The 18,343-nt window shown below is 37.8% G+C and overlaps 1 protein-coding gene and 1 long non-coding RNA gene across 2 annotated transcripts; one reads left to right on the plus strand and one right to left on the minus strand.

The window, feature by feature from the left end:
* Positions 1–359: 359 nt before the first annotated feature.
* On the minus strand, positions 360–5,448 carry LOC128533009 (tripartite motif-containing protein 16-like). The gene is made up of 6 exons (XM_053507183.1): positions 4,843–5,448; positions 2,714–2,809; positions 2,350–2,583; positions 2,030–2,162; positions 1,557–1,616; positions 360–1,072 (listed from the first exon to the last, which is right to left on the minus strand). The coding sequence occupies exons 1-6, from the start codon at positions 5,431–5,433 to the stop codon at positions 549–551; spliced, it is 1,638 nt and encodes a 545-aa protein (XP_053363158.1). The 5' UTR covers positions 5,434–5,448; the 3' UTR covers positions 360–548.
* Positions 5,449–9,868: 4,420 nt separating this feature from the next.
* Positions 9,869–12,345, plus strand: LOC128533668 (uncharacterized). Its single transcript, XR_008361372.1, has 3 exons — positions 9,869–10,182; positions 11,896–12,091; positions 12,219–12,345. It is a non-coding gene; the product is annotated as an uncharacterized LOC128533668 (long non-coding RNA).
* The last annotated feature ends 5,998 nt before the right edge of the window (positions 12,346–18,343 follow it).

An 18,343-nucleotide genomic window follows, 5' to 3' on the forward strand; every position in this document is an offset into this window, starting at 1 on the left:
TTATATTTCTGTAGATGTTTTTCTTTTTTTACATGATGGACTAGGTTGCCATCCTGAGCTGCTTGCTGTACAGTTAAATCTTCCGGTGCTGTCAGATAGCATCCAGGCAACGTAGCAACACCCAATGACAGAGAGAACTCACGAACGCACATTTAGGTTCACTCTTTAATTCAGCAACTGTAAATACCGCTACCTTGTACAGACATTAGGCAAAACATGAGAGGCAAAACACAAATCAGTTAAATCCATATTACCATAAAGATTAAAACATTCTCCCTGTAGGCAGCATTATGCAAATTAGTATGTGTTGCTTTCAGCAATTTGTCATTTGTTAATTATACACAGCTTTTTTTTTTATTTAATATGCAGGGTAAGAATTTTTTTCCCCACCGTCTTAGTGAATTGTATCATGTTAAACGGGTCCATATGTTGCAAGCATAATTATATGTTTATGTATTTATGTTCGATTGTGTTAAAAAGGAAATACTTTTAATGCTGTGCGAGACCCTTGCTGTAAGGCGGGCACTGGCACTGCCTTATACTATCATTTAATATGAGTCACATAACCTCACAGTTGAGTTATTTCTGAATACCTTGAACCCAGCGTACAGAGGCTGAGTGAATGTGGTTTGGACTGTGTGGAGGAGACTCATCGTGTCAGAGATGCTGTAGAAGGACAGAGTTCCTGCACTATGATCCACATACACTCCTATTCTGGAGGAGGCTTGACCTTTGATCTGTGTGTAAACATCATTGTGCCAAAAAGAGACAGAGGCAGGATAACACACCAGACTCCAGGACTGACTGTTGAATCCAAACCTACAGTCATTACCCTTTCCTTTCCTGCTGATCTCTTTATATGAGAGTGATATGGACACATCACCGCTCCACTCCACCTCCCAGTAACAGTGTCCACACACACTCTCCTTAGACAACACCTGATCCCAGTAGTCGAATCTCTCTGGATGATCAGAGTACTGCTGTGTCTCACCATATGTTACTGATCTGTTCTCCTCAGACAGAATAAGGGTAGGATGTGCTGTGTTGTGATCCAGAGTCAGTGATCTAAAATCTAAAACAGTAAAATGGTCACAGGTTACATGTTAATCAAAGGTTTATAGTTAGTGCATGAGACACCGTCTGTGTTCCTGTCCTCCTGCCCAAAATGAAATATTTTAAATAAAAAATATCAGACTTTTATGTACAAATATATCATCCCACCATCTCTAGGGATTGAGGGCGGCATTCATCCAGACTCTTTTCCGTTCTGACACCTAGGTGATGGAACAAACTTCCTCTAGATGTCCCACAGCAGAGACTTTGACTTATTTTAAACTACGACTACGAAGACGTATCTGTTTCTCCAGTACTTAGACTAATTCCCCCCAAAAACCCTCTCCCAGTTGTGTTGGACTAATGGCACTTAGTTATTAACCTAGTTAACCCAGTGTAAGTATGTATCCAATGATGTAAACTTTAAAGCACTTTTTTAAGTCGCTCTGGATAAGCTCCTGCCAAATGCCTAAATGTAAATGTAAATGTGTGTCTATACTTACATTGCAAAAAATTCTGTCTGCTTGTCAGCTGTGAAGGTTGTATCTGAAATAACGCTACAGCTGTGGAGATAAAATAAAGACAGCGTCCAGCCTTATTACAGATAGACACATCAATTAAATGCCACCTTGGTGGTAAACATTCTCAAACTCTTAATACAGGTATTAACTAAAATTTTCTGAATTGTTTCTAAGATGATTTTGCAAACTTGTGATTAACTTACATTTACATAATTTGTCTGGTAAATTTATCTTGATAGTGTACAAGGCCAATGCTAATACTTTGTGATTTTATTCATTAATTCAGTCGTCTGCCTATAACAGCATATTAGATCCACTTTAGAGCTATGCGGGTAAAATAAAATAAAAACATTTTTTTTTAGAAAGTAGTTTTAAAACTGCTTTCTTCTTATTTCTGTTAGATGAATTTTATGGCTCTCATTAATGTGATGCATTAAAAATGTTTGCCTGTTTACCTTGAGGACTGATTTGCTCAACTTGTGTTTTCATCTTTGAGAGAGATTCCCTCATTCCATCAAATGTGTGATGTAGATTAACAGTGTACAGTGAGTCCTCACATCCAGGAGAAACACAGAGAGACGGGAAACTCTACAGAGAGGAAACACATCATAGAGAGGAGAAAAGTGTAGGAGAGGAACGAATGTATCTCAGACTGAATCAGACCAAAGACACACTTGTGATCTCAGACAGGAACATTTATTGTTGCTGTAATGAGCTTTTAGGAGGAAACTTTGTGAGGAACAGCGCCCTCTGTAGATCAGACAGTGAGTGTTACCTGGAGGAAGTGGATGTGATCGTGTGTGTGTGAAAGCTGCTCCAGCTCAGTGACTCTCCTCTTAAGATCAGCAATCTCCTGCTCCAGTTGCTTCAGGAGTCGTTCAGCTCGACTCAGTTCAGCTTTCTCCTGAGCTCTGATCAGCTCCGTCACCTCCGAGCGCTTTTTCTCCATAAGGCTGATCAGTTCGGTAAAGATTGTCTCACTTTCCTCTACTGCCACCTGTGAACGCACCTGTTAGGACACACACACACACACACACCAAAAAAAAAAAAAACACCTCATGAAGATAAACTCTCAACTCTCTCTCTCTCTTTGTATGTATTCGTACACATGAAGGAGAATCGTTCTGCTCTCTCCTCACCTTAATAGTATCTACAGCCCGTTTCAGCTCCTGTACCTCCTCCTGCTTCTCTTGGATCCTCTGCTTAAATTTCCTTTGCTCCTCCTTTAGCTCATTCTAAGACCAAATGACATACTTTTCAATATTCAAAAGCTAAGTGGAAAAATTGTTCTTGCTGTTTGCACACATGCACATTATAAAGTCCTGTGTTGTAGTTTATTTTGAATTACATGTAGTTTTTACATAGATCAGAGTAGAGAGTGTTGCTGCATTTCCATGGTGCTGTCTCTTGCCTTTAGAAACACTGGGAAGGATCACAGACTCTCCTTCTTAGGCTCCTTCACCCTTTGTTTTCCTAACCAATGGCAGTCTAACTGATTTTTTTTAGCCACTTCATCCCTGAACAAAAGATTTGGTTATACTTCAAACTTAGAAAATAATTTGCTCCTGCCACACATGAAACTCTGCTGTTTGCCTATGCCTATGTATGCCTATGCCTTTTTTCCCTCTTGGCTCTCGACGAAGGCGGTCGCATCTGCTCTCCCTCCCTTATCTCTCCCCGCTTGCTTCTCTGTCTGTCTTGTGAATACTATTCAGAGACTCTCTTCGTCTTGCTCTTAAAAATATAAAGGAATATGGATTTGATCAAGTGGTCTCTGAATGCAATTGACACGATCTTCTCGACGAGAAGTGTGGGTTCTGGGGAACCTATTTGTCCTGCCGGGACGTTTGCTGCTGGATACACGATGGACGGTTGGGAGAAGTGGCACATTGTGTGCCTGGCCGCACTGTCTCTGGAGGACGTTGAAGATATCTACCTATTCGAAACTCTGATAACAGGGATTCTGCTGATTGGATTAGGTGGGATACTTGGATATCGTAAAATTTTAAAAGCAGTCAGTCTCAACCCCAAGAGACTGGCTGGCTGGGAAATAGTGGCGACGAGAGCTGTCAGTAACCAGACTGTGGATTGGATAACATCTTGGTGAGACTAGCAGCTATGCAACGTGATTTGGACAGACCTGGAGACCAGTGATGGACATTAAATATCTGTGAAATTGGCAGATATTGACCGAAACCTGGAAAATATGTTTTTCTTTTTCGGCTGCCCCTTTTCTTTCCAGCCACTGCATTTCAAGGCCGTGGCTGGAGACATAACTAACTCCCCGAAGACCAAGATAACGAGACGCTCTGGAATCCTACTCCTCCCCCCTTCAAGGACACCTGGCGCAGACTATTATGGGATGTTACAGGCTTACAACTGACACGCACGCACGCACTCACGCACACACATAACAGCTACAGATAGACACTCTACCTTCCCCATATCCAACGCCTTCATGTGCTTATTCCCTTCAGTGTGGGCAGGCGGAATCGGGACCAGCGCTCTCTAGCTGCAGGGACTGGAGCTGTTTGCCTACATTGGACATTTCCTATCCCCTGTACCCTAATCGTTGCAATGTTTATGTCTTGTGTTTACATGTTTTTCTGTGCTTGTTGCTGAGGTATTTTTTGTACCCCTGATCGCACACTGCCCTTTTCGAAGGACAGTCTGGGAGGGGATTTTTTACCCTCGTTATCCTAATGTATCTTATTCCTTATTTTCTATGATGGCGCCGGTTAGGTGGCTGCAGTCGCGACTCTGTGGTCGCACAAAATCATTTCACTGCATATTGTACTCTGTATGATTGTGTATGTGACAAATAAAATTTAAATTTTAATTTGAATAAATAGTTTAATATGTGCCACCTGTAGGATCATAGAGGAACTGCAGCATTTTAAAACTTTGAACACAAAGATATAAACGTCTGTGTATATATATATATATATATATATATATATATATATATATATATATATATATATTTGCATACTGTATGTAGCAAGAATGTGTGCACTTGTTTAAAGTTCACTAAATGTAGTTCAAAGGCATTTATTTAACTCTTCCTTACCATTAACACCATAACACCAAAAACGCACTGTTTATAACTAAAAATTCACTTCACAGTCTTTCCATGAAAGTTAAAGTGTTATTTTAAGTTTTTTAAGTGACTAAAGCACTTTATTAAGTTAATTAGTTAGTTAGTTAAATACTCTGAGTGTGTCAAAGTTTTATGATCTCAAAAAAAAAAAAAAATCCCTGTTCTCACCTGTTTTTTAGTTCTTTCAGCCTCAGGTGAAACTGTATCATGACCATCATGTTCATCCATCATACACAAGTAACAGATGAAGCTTTGGTCAGCACGACAGTAGATCTCGATCGGTTTGTCATGCTGAGAGCAGATCTTCTCTTGAAGGTCTGCACAGGCTTCCACTAACTTGTGCTTCTTAAAGGCAGGAGACTGATAGTGAGGTTGAAGATGATCTTCACAATAGGAGGCCAGACAGACCAGACAGGACTTGACAGCTTTGAGTTTTCTTCCAATGCAGGAATCACACTCCACATCTCCAGGTCCAGCGAAACAGTGAGCAGGAGAAGCAGCTTGGAGTTCAGTGTTATTTTGTTTCTCCATCATCTCAGCCAGCATGTTGTTCCTGCGTAGAACAGGCCTTGGAGTGAAAGTCTCTCTACACTGAGGACAGCTGTAGACAGCCTTCACATCTTCTTCATCCCAGAAACCATTAATACACACCTTACAGTAATTGTGGCCACAATGGAGAGTCACGGGATCCTTGAGAAGGTCCAGACACACTGGACAGCTGAACTGTTTCTGATCTACTGAGATACTGGCTTCTGCCATTTTCTTGTACTCACACACATTCACTCAGAATGCAAACTGAAACTGAAAAAAACTTCCTTGTTCTGTTTAATGTATGACAGAGACAGACGTGGCTTTAAAGAAACAGAAACTTCAGGATTTAAAGACCTACTGTACAGTATGGAGAATTTATTTGTGTAACTAGCATTCTCTACGATCGATGTTTATATTTAAAACCGTATACTGCATATTTAAATTGTGTTTTTAGTCAGAATAGGGAAGCAGTTATGTATAGGTATAAATGAAAAAATTATGTTAAGAGCTATGTGAAAGCACATCTTGAACTGTGTACAGTACTTGTCAGCACTGTAATGTCCTTATCTGGGTTTATTGGTCTCGCTGTTTGCACACATGTACATTATGTAGTCCTGTGTTGTAGCTTATTTAAATTATTTGTAGTTTTGTGTGATTTTATGCAGCACCATAGACTATTGCAGATACTGTGACCATTGTGTACTCTGATCCATCAGTGATGATCTCTCTTGCCATCTGACACACTTTAGATCTATTTTTTCCTCTTCCAAGAATCACAGATTCTCTTTCTCAGACTCATTTACACTTTGTTGTGCTTCCTAACCAATGGCAGTCTGACTGATTTGTTTAATGGTTTGGAACCCCCAGTGTAGTACAGTGCAGAAACCAATCAGAACTCCAGTTCACTCTTAGCTTTTTCTAGTCTCTGTGTTATGTTATCATTACTGTCAAGAAGGTGTGGATCATAAATAAATGTAAGATCTCATGTAAATACTAGGTTGGGAGTCACCAGGGATCTAATACAATATAGAAAAATATGGAAATTTTAGTGTAAATAGAAATTACCGGGGGGGGGGGGGGGGGGGGGGGGGGGTGTAAATATGCATGGAAGTCTTATTTAAAGTGAATTATAAGCCAAGAAATGAAATAGACAATGTCTATGTCAATAAATTTTAAAAAATTGTTTATTGCTGTGTGGTACTGATTGAGAGACCGTATCGCCTTACATATCGCCTTACATGTTGAGAATTTGTGTAAATAGTCTTCTTTGTGATTTATGATAATATTCTCATAAATTTTATTCGGAATTGTTAAAAATATTTTTGGTCCAAGACTGTATATTGTATATTTAAATGTGTTTTTAGTCTGTATAGGGAAGTAGCTGTGTAAAGGGATAAATTAACAAAACATGTGAAGACAAGTGAGAGCAAAAAAAAAAAAAAGACAGTGAGACTAGACTCAGCATGGAAGCAAGACCATTAATTTTATTACAGAAACCTCTACAACAGTCTGATTTATAAACATTGTGGGCAAAATAAGATTTAAATAAAAAATATTTCTCACATCTGTTCACTAATCTACGGAGCCCCCCAGGGGTCATGAGGAGGAAAAAAGAACAAACAGAGCACACGGATTAATAAATCATGCGCTCGATTAATAAATCGTGTGCACGGAATAATGAACCGAGAGCGCGGAATAAAATATCCGTGCGTGCGGACTAATAAACCTTGCGCGCGGAATAATAAAACCGTGTGCGCGGATTAATAAACTTTGAGCACTAAATAATAAACAGTGCGGGCGGAATAATAAACTGAGCGCGCTGATTGGTTTACACGTCTGGATTCGAAGTTATGACCTGGTCGGACATGGACGGAGAGGAAGGAGCTCATACAGCCAGCACAACAACTTTAAGGTATGTAACCAACTTTTCACTTAATATTTACCCATTTAACTTAATTTTAAAGGTTTGTGGATAAGTTTGCTTGTTCCACACATTTTATGAGGCTTTTCTGTGCCCCATCTTTTGCTCCAGGCTATCTTTAAAATGTAAATATAGTGTAACAACACCATGCTTCCCCCGAACACACACACACACACACACACACACACACACACTATGATATTCTGCGATCTCATTTTCCATAAGACTGTTGTTTACTTCAATCGGTTCCGGACCACGCTGAAGTTGGTTTAAAGTTGGACCTTGGATATTCGCGCGCCGGCTTTCAGATCCTGATTTGCGGCGGAGAATAAATATTAATATAATATTTATAATATGAATATTATTCATATTTAGTCAGTAATTTACAGACAGTCATTAACTCGCGCAGTAGACGAGATTCGGTCGCCGGACTCTGAAAATATATCATGTCACATATGCGGAGAGAATATTTTTTATATTATGTTTAATACCCCGATCTCACCTATGCGGTTTCGCGCAGTGGCCGTAAATACGGTTCATCATGATTACGTTTCATGCATCATGTCATTACATTTCCATCTTTCCACGCGAAAAACCCGGATCTCACCGCGAGTCAACCCGTATACAGTAGGTGTATAAAGGGAGACACAGATTGGTCTAAAAGATGCATTCCGACAGACTGACTGAACAGTTTGTGCTTTTTTATGTGTGTATTTGCCGTTTTTGGACAGAATGGATCAGGGATTTCTGGACTTTCTGCAACAACAGCGTGAGTTGGATCAGGGCATCATCTCCGTGTTTGTAAATGAAAAGGTAAGTGCATCGCAATTAGAAGGTTTCACAAACAACTTTTTTTTTTGTTTTTAGACTCTAGTATTGACCTTTTTATATTGCTCTATTCCCACATTATACTGTATAAACGTAGAATAGCATAGTAGTTATAATAGCATAAAAGTAGAAGGAAGGAATTTGGAGTAGGACATCACATCGTTAACTCTTTATTCTCTTGTCATCTGTATAAAAGTGCACTAGGGTGTATGGTATATGGGTTATGTACATGTAGTTTAGCCAAAATCCCAGTATCTTGTGTTTATAGTATTTGTGGATAAACATAACATTAAGCACGTGGGTTACATGGCTGACAATTAGCGTTTTTCAGTCTTTAGTCAAATACTACAATATTTAGCATTATAAATATATGTTAAAGATATGTGTCAATTTGAAATATGGCTTAAGACTATAGTGCCATTTCTTGTGCTTATTGTTATTGTTTATTATATACAATAATCCCTCAACTCTCCTCTGCAGATAGACTGTTATGCTGTAAACGGGATGTTAGATGAGCAGCTAATGAAATATGTTCCCAAATTTGGAGACAGAATTGCCATTCGACAGTATTGTAGAAGAGAAGTGGCAGCATTTGAAAAGAGTTTCTCGATTGTGTCAAAAGTTCAACTACGGAGGACTGGTAAAAGAGCTCATTCAGATGATCGTTCTCAAAAATTAGCTGGCAATTTAAATGCCCTTAAAAACAGCCGTACATATCAAATTGGCTTGTTTGAAGAGGTCGAAGTCTCATTTATTCAAGTCAGAGAAAGAAAAGGAGGTGGAGTCAGACATCTCAAGGCATCGAAGGACACTCCAGTGAATGAGCTGTTGAACATTGGGAAAGATCTCTTTTTCCCGCAGGGAAAAAACAAGCTTGGAAATATAAACGAGTTTGAATTTACACTAAGAGACTTCACTGAAGCTGAGCTGGACTCATCCATGACACTTGGTCAGCTGTACAATTTGAGAAAAGTGAAACTACTTAGACTTTATGTGTCATGCAAAAGGATTTTCATGGATGCACAGGACTTAACTGCAAATCAAGTAGATTCACATTTAGCTTCATCTTTACACACACACTCAAAAAGCACAGGAATTGTTGTTGATAAGCATGCCAGTGAAGTTGCTATGTTGACAAGCACTCCCATCAAACTTACCACTGACACTGTAATGGCAAGCACATCAACAACAGACACAAGGTTTCTTTTTATTGATGCTAATGATGAGAAAATTAATGTCAAATACATCACCGTTGAATTTTGATGGCATTGACGTGCTGCAAGAACAAAACACATCAGTTTCAGTTGATGAGGAAATCCAAATAGGGTACGTTTACCTCTCATATGACAATGATGTCCTGGATGACAGTCTTCCAGTGGAGACTGCTGTAGTACAACCTCCATCAATAGGACTTTATCATGAAAATAAGGTTGTTAAACTAAGACTTCGAAGAGGAAACATATTTTATGAACTGAATGCTGCATTTAAGGATGGACAGATAACAGTTGATGACATGCTGCTGGAGATTGAGATGGTCCTTCCAAATGGCAATGCTGAAAAGGGAGAGGACAATGGTGGGGTCTTACGTGATGCCTTGAGTGAGTACTGGGAAACATTTATACTAAAATGCACAACTGGGAATGTGCTGAAAGTTCCAATGACCAGGCATGATATGAAAGACGAGTGGGAGAATGTGGCCAAAGTGATGGTGTTAGGCTACAACATGGCAAAGTACTTTCCTGTGGCCTTGGCTAAGCCCTTTCTTTCTCACTGCCTTCACCAGGAAATCAAGGATGATGAACTGCTTGCTGCATTCCTGGAAACAATTCCAAGTGAAGATAAGGAGATTGCAGAGCAGGCAATAAGAAATTTCAAATCCATTTTTGGAAAAGAGGAATGGATTGAATTCCTTGAGGCACATGACATTAAAAGACATGTCACGGAGGACAATTTGAGGAGAACTCTGCTTGAAGTTGCACACAAAGAAATGGTGCAAGACCCAGCCTATGTAGCAGAGTGTTGGAGCAATATTCTGCAGGGACTCCATCTTCCTCCAGGAGGACTAGATGAAGTGATGTCTAGTCTCACTCCCACAACCAGGAAGGTTGTAGCAATGTTGCAACATGAAGCTCTCAACAAACGAGAGTGTTAGATTCTGGATTTCCTTAAAAAATTTATCAGGACCTGTAGTGATGTACGCCTGAGAAAATTTCTCCGGTTTTGCACAGGTAATGGTTTTGTTTGTATTTTCACACAATTGATATTTGTGTAACTAATAATTAAAGATTAGGCTACCAGAAAAAAAATGTTCTGGGGAACATTATAAATATATAATGTACATTAAAAAAATATCTCTAACACCACCAGATTTTCCACCAGATTTTCCTGCATTTATGCCAACCACTTCTTCCTATACAGGATTTTTGGGAAACCTGCTATACACTGATCAGTCTCCAGGCCTTAACTTCTCCAAATGTATTCTGTCTAATCATATACCTGGAGGTAGTGCTCACCTTTTTCCAAAGAGGCAAAAGGATGGATGTTATATTAAGCTTTTTGCCATGATTTTGTGGAAACCCCAGGGCCTTTATTTACTAAGCCTCTCTGAGTAAGAAATCTCTTCTAAGTGGTCAAAAGAGTCATATAATTGTGGTCCTGCTTTCAGTTGTAGAAGCTTTTAACATTATTAAAACAGGAAATCACTTCTATCCCCACGAAAACTTAGAAGGTGTCCTATATATATATAATTGATTCATTTTATTTTATTTTTATGTATTTTATATATCTGTATTAAATTATTTGACAGTGTGCACAAATGTTTTTTGAGCAACACTTCATCACTTCATTACCAAAGTGTACCCCCATTTCTCATACTCCTTTATGGTATGTGCGGCAAACTGACACATGGTATTAATGCTTTCACAAATTGCCTAGTTGCCTAGTTTGCTGCTCTTAAAGAGTGATGTCACGTGCTTTTAAATTAGGCTGCGCGTTATAGTGGGTGTTGTAGTTTTTACAGGTTTTTTGTAGTTTTAAATGGTGGAAAAGCGAAATGATGAAATCAACATCAGTTATGTGAAAGCATTGTGCTCATCAGACAGTTTAGTTTGCAAAAAAGGAAGTAAAATGTAAAGAAATAATTAAATAAGTAAAATTCTGCCCTACTCTTACCTCTAAAGGTAAAAAGTGAGTAGTCAACTTCTAAAAGCCTCAATTCCACCTCTCAGTTTGCAAGTCCTGCTTATGACAAAGAATGTCAAGAAACAGTCATGTACACTCAAATAATTTAATATGTATATTATGTAATTAAGTATATATAGTATATATAAATATAATTGAATTTATATATTTATAATGATGCCCTGAACTCAATAAATGCAGCTTGTTTTTCTTTGATTTCACATTATATAGTGGGAATGTATGAATCTGCGCATGATCAGCGGTGCTGTAAGAACAGAGTTTAATTTATTATTTCCGACACTGCCGTCTGTGTCACTGTTTCAAAGCTGCATCTTTGCTGTTACTAAAATACAGTAGCAGAGACAGCATACAGCATGTTCATTAATGGAGCAGTTACATACACAACGTTATTGGTTTAAAAAAAACTTGGTTTAAAATTGGTTTAAAATTGTCCAAACATATCTTTTATGAAATCCATGTGCGCTCACGACTGGAGAAAAGCGTGATTTTCTATGTTAAGAATGTTAATGAATTGTTCTTATTCCTACTCCTAAAAGGTTGACCAAAATTGCATCACTCTGATAATTTTTGACCACTTACTGTAGGAGCAATTTCATACTCTGAGATGCTTAGTCAATATGCGCCCTGGTTTTGGGCACTTTCCATTAAGAAAACAGTGTGTTCTTATGTGGCATGGAGGTATTGAGTAGGTAGCAAAGGCTGTCCTCCAAATTAACAATCATTTTTGTACACGTTTACAGGTGCTGATCTACTTGTATCACAGTCCATCCATGTGCGCTTCACTGAGCCAAAGAGCACCTTTACCAGAAGCCCCCAGTCACACACATGTGGTTGTGTGTTAGAAGTGCCAAACAACTACGGATCATACCTTGAGCTTGCTGAAGATTTTACAAGTGTACTTGATGCCAACATGTGGGTAATGGACATTATTTAGAGGTAAGTTTCAGGTGCACAGTACATTTACATTCATTTATTATTTTTCCATTTATTCATCTATTTTTCTTTGACCAATTTGTACCGAAGTGTTCTTATGTTCATATGCATTTGCTTTTCTCTTCCCTAGGTTTTAGGACTCCAAACATAATGTTGACAGGGACATCCCAATTTTTAGATTAATAAATACTATTGGACTAGTTTAAACATTGGTATGTTAGTGGTGTTTCACAGTATTTGATTTCTTATCTAAGTGAAATAAGGTTTACAAATAGTGTTTTTCTTTACTGAATAATTACATTATCTAGATATAATGGTAGATACAATGTTTGATTTGATGGATGGTCTTTTAAATTTAAATTGATATAGGGCAAAATAAATTTGACCGAACTGCATTAATTTGACAGAATAAGATATAATCTGACAACATATGGTTTAGGATGGATTAGGATTATTTTACATTCTCACAATTTGACTAAGATCTGTTCATTAGCTTTTTTTATGTTCATAAATAAAAAAATATATAGTTTTCTATTGATGGTTTCAGCTTAAACGATAATAAACAGTAATTACACTTTACTTGAACAAGAAAAGACAGGAGGCAGAGTTGGAGGTAGCAAAACTGAAGATGTTGAGGTTCTCTTTGGGAGTGACAAGGATGGATAGGATTAAGAATGAGTTTATCAGAGGGACAACCCATGTTAGATGTTTCGGAGATAAAGTCAGAGAGGCCAGATTGAGGTGGTTTGGACATGTTCAGAGGAGAGATTGTGAGTATATCGGTAGAAGGATGCTGAGGTTGGAACTGCCAGGCAGGAGGTCTAGAGGAAGACCAAAGAGGAGATTTATGGATGCAGTGAGAGAGGACATGAAGTTAGTTGGTGTGAGAGAAGAGGATGCAGAGGATAGGGTTAGATGGAGGCAGATGATTCGCTGTGGCGACCCCTGAAAGGGAACAGACCAAAGACAAAGAAGACACTTTACTTGAACAAGGACAGTTTATTATATAACAAGCATTCTAGTATTTGGGTTTTAATTATGGATGTGTTAGTATGAATATTTTATTTTTCTGGAATAGGGTATTTTCACAACATACCTACAGTAAGCATTTCAGAACACGTAGGAATTTTTTGTCTCTTTACTCTTTAGTTAAAGTTGTTGTGATAAATACAATGCACTTTTTTATGTTGTTTGTTATTCTGAAGTGTTTTACTGAGTTTACTATTTTTGTAGTGAATTCTACATTTCTAAGTAGAAGTTGGTAATTATTTAAGTAACTCCCAACACTTCAGTGTAGTTATTGATGTTCATGTATCTATGATGTTTAAAAAAACTTTTACAGAAAACATTTATTGGTTATGTTTTATTATAAATGTCTTAAATAAAGTGTTTTGTACCACAAATTACTGTTTGTCTTTTAATAATTTTTGTTAGATTTGAACAATAATAAAATGCTGTTAAACCTTAAAGGTAAATATGATAATTTAAGCACTTTAATATTAAAACAATGACCTGCTTTCACACTTTATTCTAATAATTTGAATGTTGCTTATTAAAGCATAGCACTTGTGAAACATTGTAAAAAAAAAAAAAAGAATTGTTAGAAACCATAAACACATGACTTGAAGTTGTAAAATAATGTCTACTTTTATCTGAACGGCTTCCTCAGTTCTGAGTAGTGTGGAGTCCCAGATGTGGCGTCAGTCTGTCAAAGTCACATGAGTTAAGATAAGTATCTGTGGTTTTGCAGACTATAGGGCCAAAATATTTCTATCTTCGTACCTCTGAAGGATCAATATGACATTTACTTTTAATTTTACATTTACCCAGTAAAGGGAAAAGATACATTTTCTTTTAATTTTACAGTACATTGGCATGCATGAACACAGCCCCATTTACACAAACATTATCTTTCAAAGTCTAGACGATTTGTTAGTTCTTGTCGTAGGAAGAGGTAGAGGTCCAATGCCATGTAAGTGTCCCCAGGAACATGAAGATTATTTTCAGCCATGATGGAGGTGCACAGTGTAATGTGTCGTTATCACCAACGATGTCGGATCGGTGGACACAGTCATTTTCATAATGGTTGACTTCATCCTCTGGAATCTGGCATAAGTAGTCCTGTGTGTTGTATAGTTCTGGTAATAAATACATGACTTCAGGGCATCCATGGGGAACTCTCTGGTTTCGTGACGGACGAATAAGGTGACTATTCCATGACTCTTTGACAGCATCCAATTCAGTCTGAAGACAGAAAGAGGAGAGTACAAGTACATTAAAACAGAAGTCTATGCAGAACAAATAAATATTAAAATATTTTTACATATTTATGTACATATGTTTTTATAACGGAGATTATTTTGTGTGAGAATGACTTACTTTTATGATACCAAGAAAGCAGAAGATGATAAGATTTTTATCTAGGAATTCCCCATTGAAAACACCTTCATTTTTGAGGCTATGGAGTTGCTCCAGCCAAAACTCCACACACTCTTTGCGAAGAATTCCCCACCAACTTTCAATTCTTTGGTAACTTGTGCTTCGCCCATAGATGAAACTTCTTTCACCACTTTGTAAGTCAAGATCATTTTGACGCAAGGACCGCTGAATGTCTCGGATAGAGCTGTTCTCGGTTCCCATGTCTGCTCTTAAAGTACGAGGACAACCACCAGTTTCTCTTACTGTCTCGAGAAAATATCCACCAATAACTTTGGGATCACTGTTTGTGTTGTATGCATTGAGCCACAAAATCATCCTTGAGAATCCATCTATGGCTCCGTTTATACATATGCCAAAAGGCTTTAACTTGTCGTATGAATCAACATGCCATACAAAATTTGGACCCTTCGCGAAGTAAGCTCTTCTGTTGAGTCTCCTCTGCCTTCTCAAGTCTCTGCCTACTGGATCCAGACTTGAAAGAATGAAACGAACATCTTCTTTTCGAACATGTAATCCCTTGTCTTTACATTTACTGTACAACCAACGGTAGCCATGCAGGGCCCCTGAGCCCTCCAGTTCTTCTTTTATGAACTGAATAACATTTTCAAGATTGTCAAAGTGTTTACGACGAAAGAATACATTCTTTTTGAGAAATCGCTTTAGTGTTTTTAGACTCACAATAATTCCATGTCTTACACTTAGAATGTGAAGAATGTCTGTATATTTAAGACCCAAAAGAAAATAAAGTTCAATTAGCTGTGATTTATCCATGCCAGAAAATATCCAGGCAAGGCAGTAACTGTTCACAAGTCAGTGAAGTACCAAAAGGAAAGAATGATTTATGGTGCAAAACAATTATTTGCAGTTGGAATACTCTGCTCCAAGGTCAGCCACCTGTTAACATGAGATAAACAAAGAAAAGGTGATTTTGTCAAATCCTTAATTATAGATATAATTCAAGGAATATTATGCAAGTCTACACTGACCAAAGCATTACAACTGCCCATTCATTCAAGTATTTAGATGTCCTACATGTTAAATATTAACCATACACCCTAGTGCACTTTTATACAGATGACAAGAGAATAAAGAGTTAACGATGTGATGTCCTACTCCAAATTCCTTCCTTCTACTTTTATGCTATTATAACTACTATGCTATTCTACGTTTATACAGTATAATGTGGGAATAGAGCAATATAAAAAGGTCAATACTAGAGTCTAAAAACAAAAAAAAAGTTGTTTGTGAAACCTTCCAATTGCGATGCACTTACCTTTTCATTTACAAACACGGAGATGATGCCCTGATCCAACTCACGCTGTTGTTGCAGAAAGTCTAGAAATCCCTGATCCATTCTGTCCAAAAACGGCAAATACACACATAAAAAAGCACAAACTGTTCAGTCAGTCTGTCGGAATGCATCTTTTAGACCAATCTGTGCCTCCCTTTATACACCTACTGTATACGGGTTGACTCGCGGTGAGATTCGGGTTTTTCGCGTAAAAAGATGGAAATGTAATGACATGATGCATGAAACGTAATCATGATGAACCGTATTTACGGCCACTGCGCGAAACCGCATAGGTGAGATCGGGGTATTAAACATAATATAAAAAATATTCTCTCCGCATATGTGACATGATATTTTTTGTAAAAAACGCAAGGAAAGACTGTGTATTGTTACATTCAGCATACATAATGTTAAAGTATAACCAAAACCGGACTAGCCCGCGGTGACGTTGGTATGAAGTTGGACATTCGCGCTCCGGCTTCGCTGTCAGAGTCCGGCGACCAAACCTCGTCTACTGCGCGAGTTAATGACTGTCTGTAAATTACTGACTGAATATGAATAATATTCATATTATAAATATTATATTAATATTTATTCTCCGCCGCAAATCAGGATCTGAAAGCCGGCGCGCGAATATCCAAGGTCCAACTTTAAACCAACTTCAGCGTGGTCCGGAACCGATTGAAGTAAACAACAGCCTTATGGAAAATGAGATCGCAGAATATTATAGTGTGTGTGTGTGTGTGTGTGTGTTCGGGGGAAGCATGGTGTTGTTACACTATATTTACATTTTAAAGATAGCCTGGAGCAAAAGATGGGGCACAGGAAAGCCTCATAAAATGTGTGGAACATGCAAACTTATCCACAAACCTTTAAAATTAAGTTAAATGGGTAAATATTAAGTGAAAAGTTGGTTACATACCTTAAAGTTGTTGTGCTGGCTGTATGAGCTCCTTCCTCTCCGTCCATGTCCGACCAGGTCATAACTTCGAATCCAGACGTGTAAACCAATCAGCGCGCTCAGTTTATTATTCCGCCCGCACTGTTTATTATTTAGTGCTTAAAGTTTATTAATCCGCGCACACGGTTTTATTATTCCGCGCGCAAGGTTTATTAATCCGCACGCAGGGATATTTTATTCCGCGCTCTCGGTTCATTATTCCGCGCACACGATTTATTAATCGAGCGCATGATTTATTAATCCGAGCGCATGATTTATTAATCCGTGTGCTCTGTTTGTTCTCTTTTCCTCCTCATGACCCCTGGGGGGCTCCGTACTTTATTTTATTTTTATATATTTATTATTATACAAGTATCATTTGATTACAATGTACAATGTACAATGTACTTTAATTATATAGGCACAATATTAATGAAAGTCTTATAATATATTAAAATACAGTATTATGCTGTATATCACATCACATCATGTATAATATTGTATAATAAAAAGCAAAAATAAAGTGTTTGTTTCCCAATGAAAAACATAAATTTTTACAATTTTAACACATTTAGTGCAAATAATTCTAATAGTTCTAATAGTTGTTGTTGTTTTTTAAATGAACAGACAGATGAGCCACAAAATGAAGTTATGGGAAAGAGGGTTGGTTGAGAAGAGAGGTGACAATCTGAGAGCAGCAGTAAGGCTTCATGCCAAAAAAGAGCACCACAGATTCAGGACTGCACCAGGGACTATGATGTTTGTGGATGATATTATCAGCAGTGAGAATATGGAACTGGTTCAGATGAGTTTAGGGAGATGGAGAGATGCACTGGAGAGATGAGGCATAAAGATCAGGAGGAGCAAGATGGAATACATGTGTGTAAATGAGAGAGATGTTAGGGGAGAGGTGGAGTAGCAAGGAGTAGAGGAAGGGAAGGTAGAGGAGTGTAAATATTTAAGGTCAACTGTGCAAAGCATTGGGTAGTTGGTATGGAAGTGAAGAAGAGAGTGCAGGGTGAAATGGGTGGAGAAGAGTAGCAGGAGTGATCTGTGACAAAAAGGTATTGGCAAGAATGAAAGGAAAAGTTTAGTACGGTAGTACTACAGGACGAGACCAGCAATGTTGTATTGTTAGGAGATGTTGCCGCTTACAAAAAGACAGAGCTGGAGGTGGAAAAGCTGAAAATGCAGCAATTTGCTCAAATATGACATTCAAGACATGGAATCCTAAAGTTTCAGAAAATGTAGATGAGCCCTTATCGCCGGTCAACAAAATGATTGACCAGTCTCTTCTTAGATTTAACAATGTAAAAAATGTTTACATCTCTTATGGAAAAGATCATAGACAGCAAGAAACACATAGCTATCTATCACACCCAGATATCTACCTATTTATCCACAAGATAGATAGATAGATAGATAGATAGATAGATAGATAGATAGATAGATAGATAGATAGATAGATAGATAGATAGATAGCGGAAAAATTTAAGCAAAAAAATCACACAACCAGATAAGAACTTTTTAGCATTTGTAATTGTGCATTACAGTAATAATACAATTTATTTATTCACAAAACAAG

Source organism: Clarias gariepinus, chromosome 11, assembly GCF_024256425.1.
Source record: "Clarias gariepinus isolate MV-2021 ecotype Netherlands chromosome 11, CGAR_prim_01v2, whole genome shotgun sequence".
Classification (NCBI taxonomy): domain Eukaryota; kingdom Metazoa; phylum Chordata; class Actinopteri; order Siluriformes; family Clariidae; genus Clarias; species Clarias gariepinus.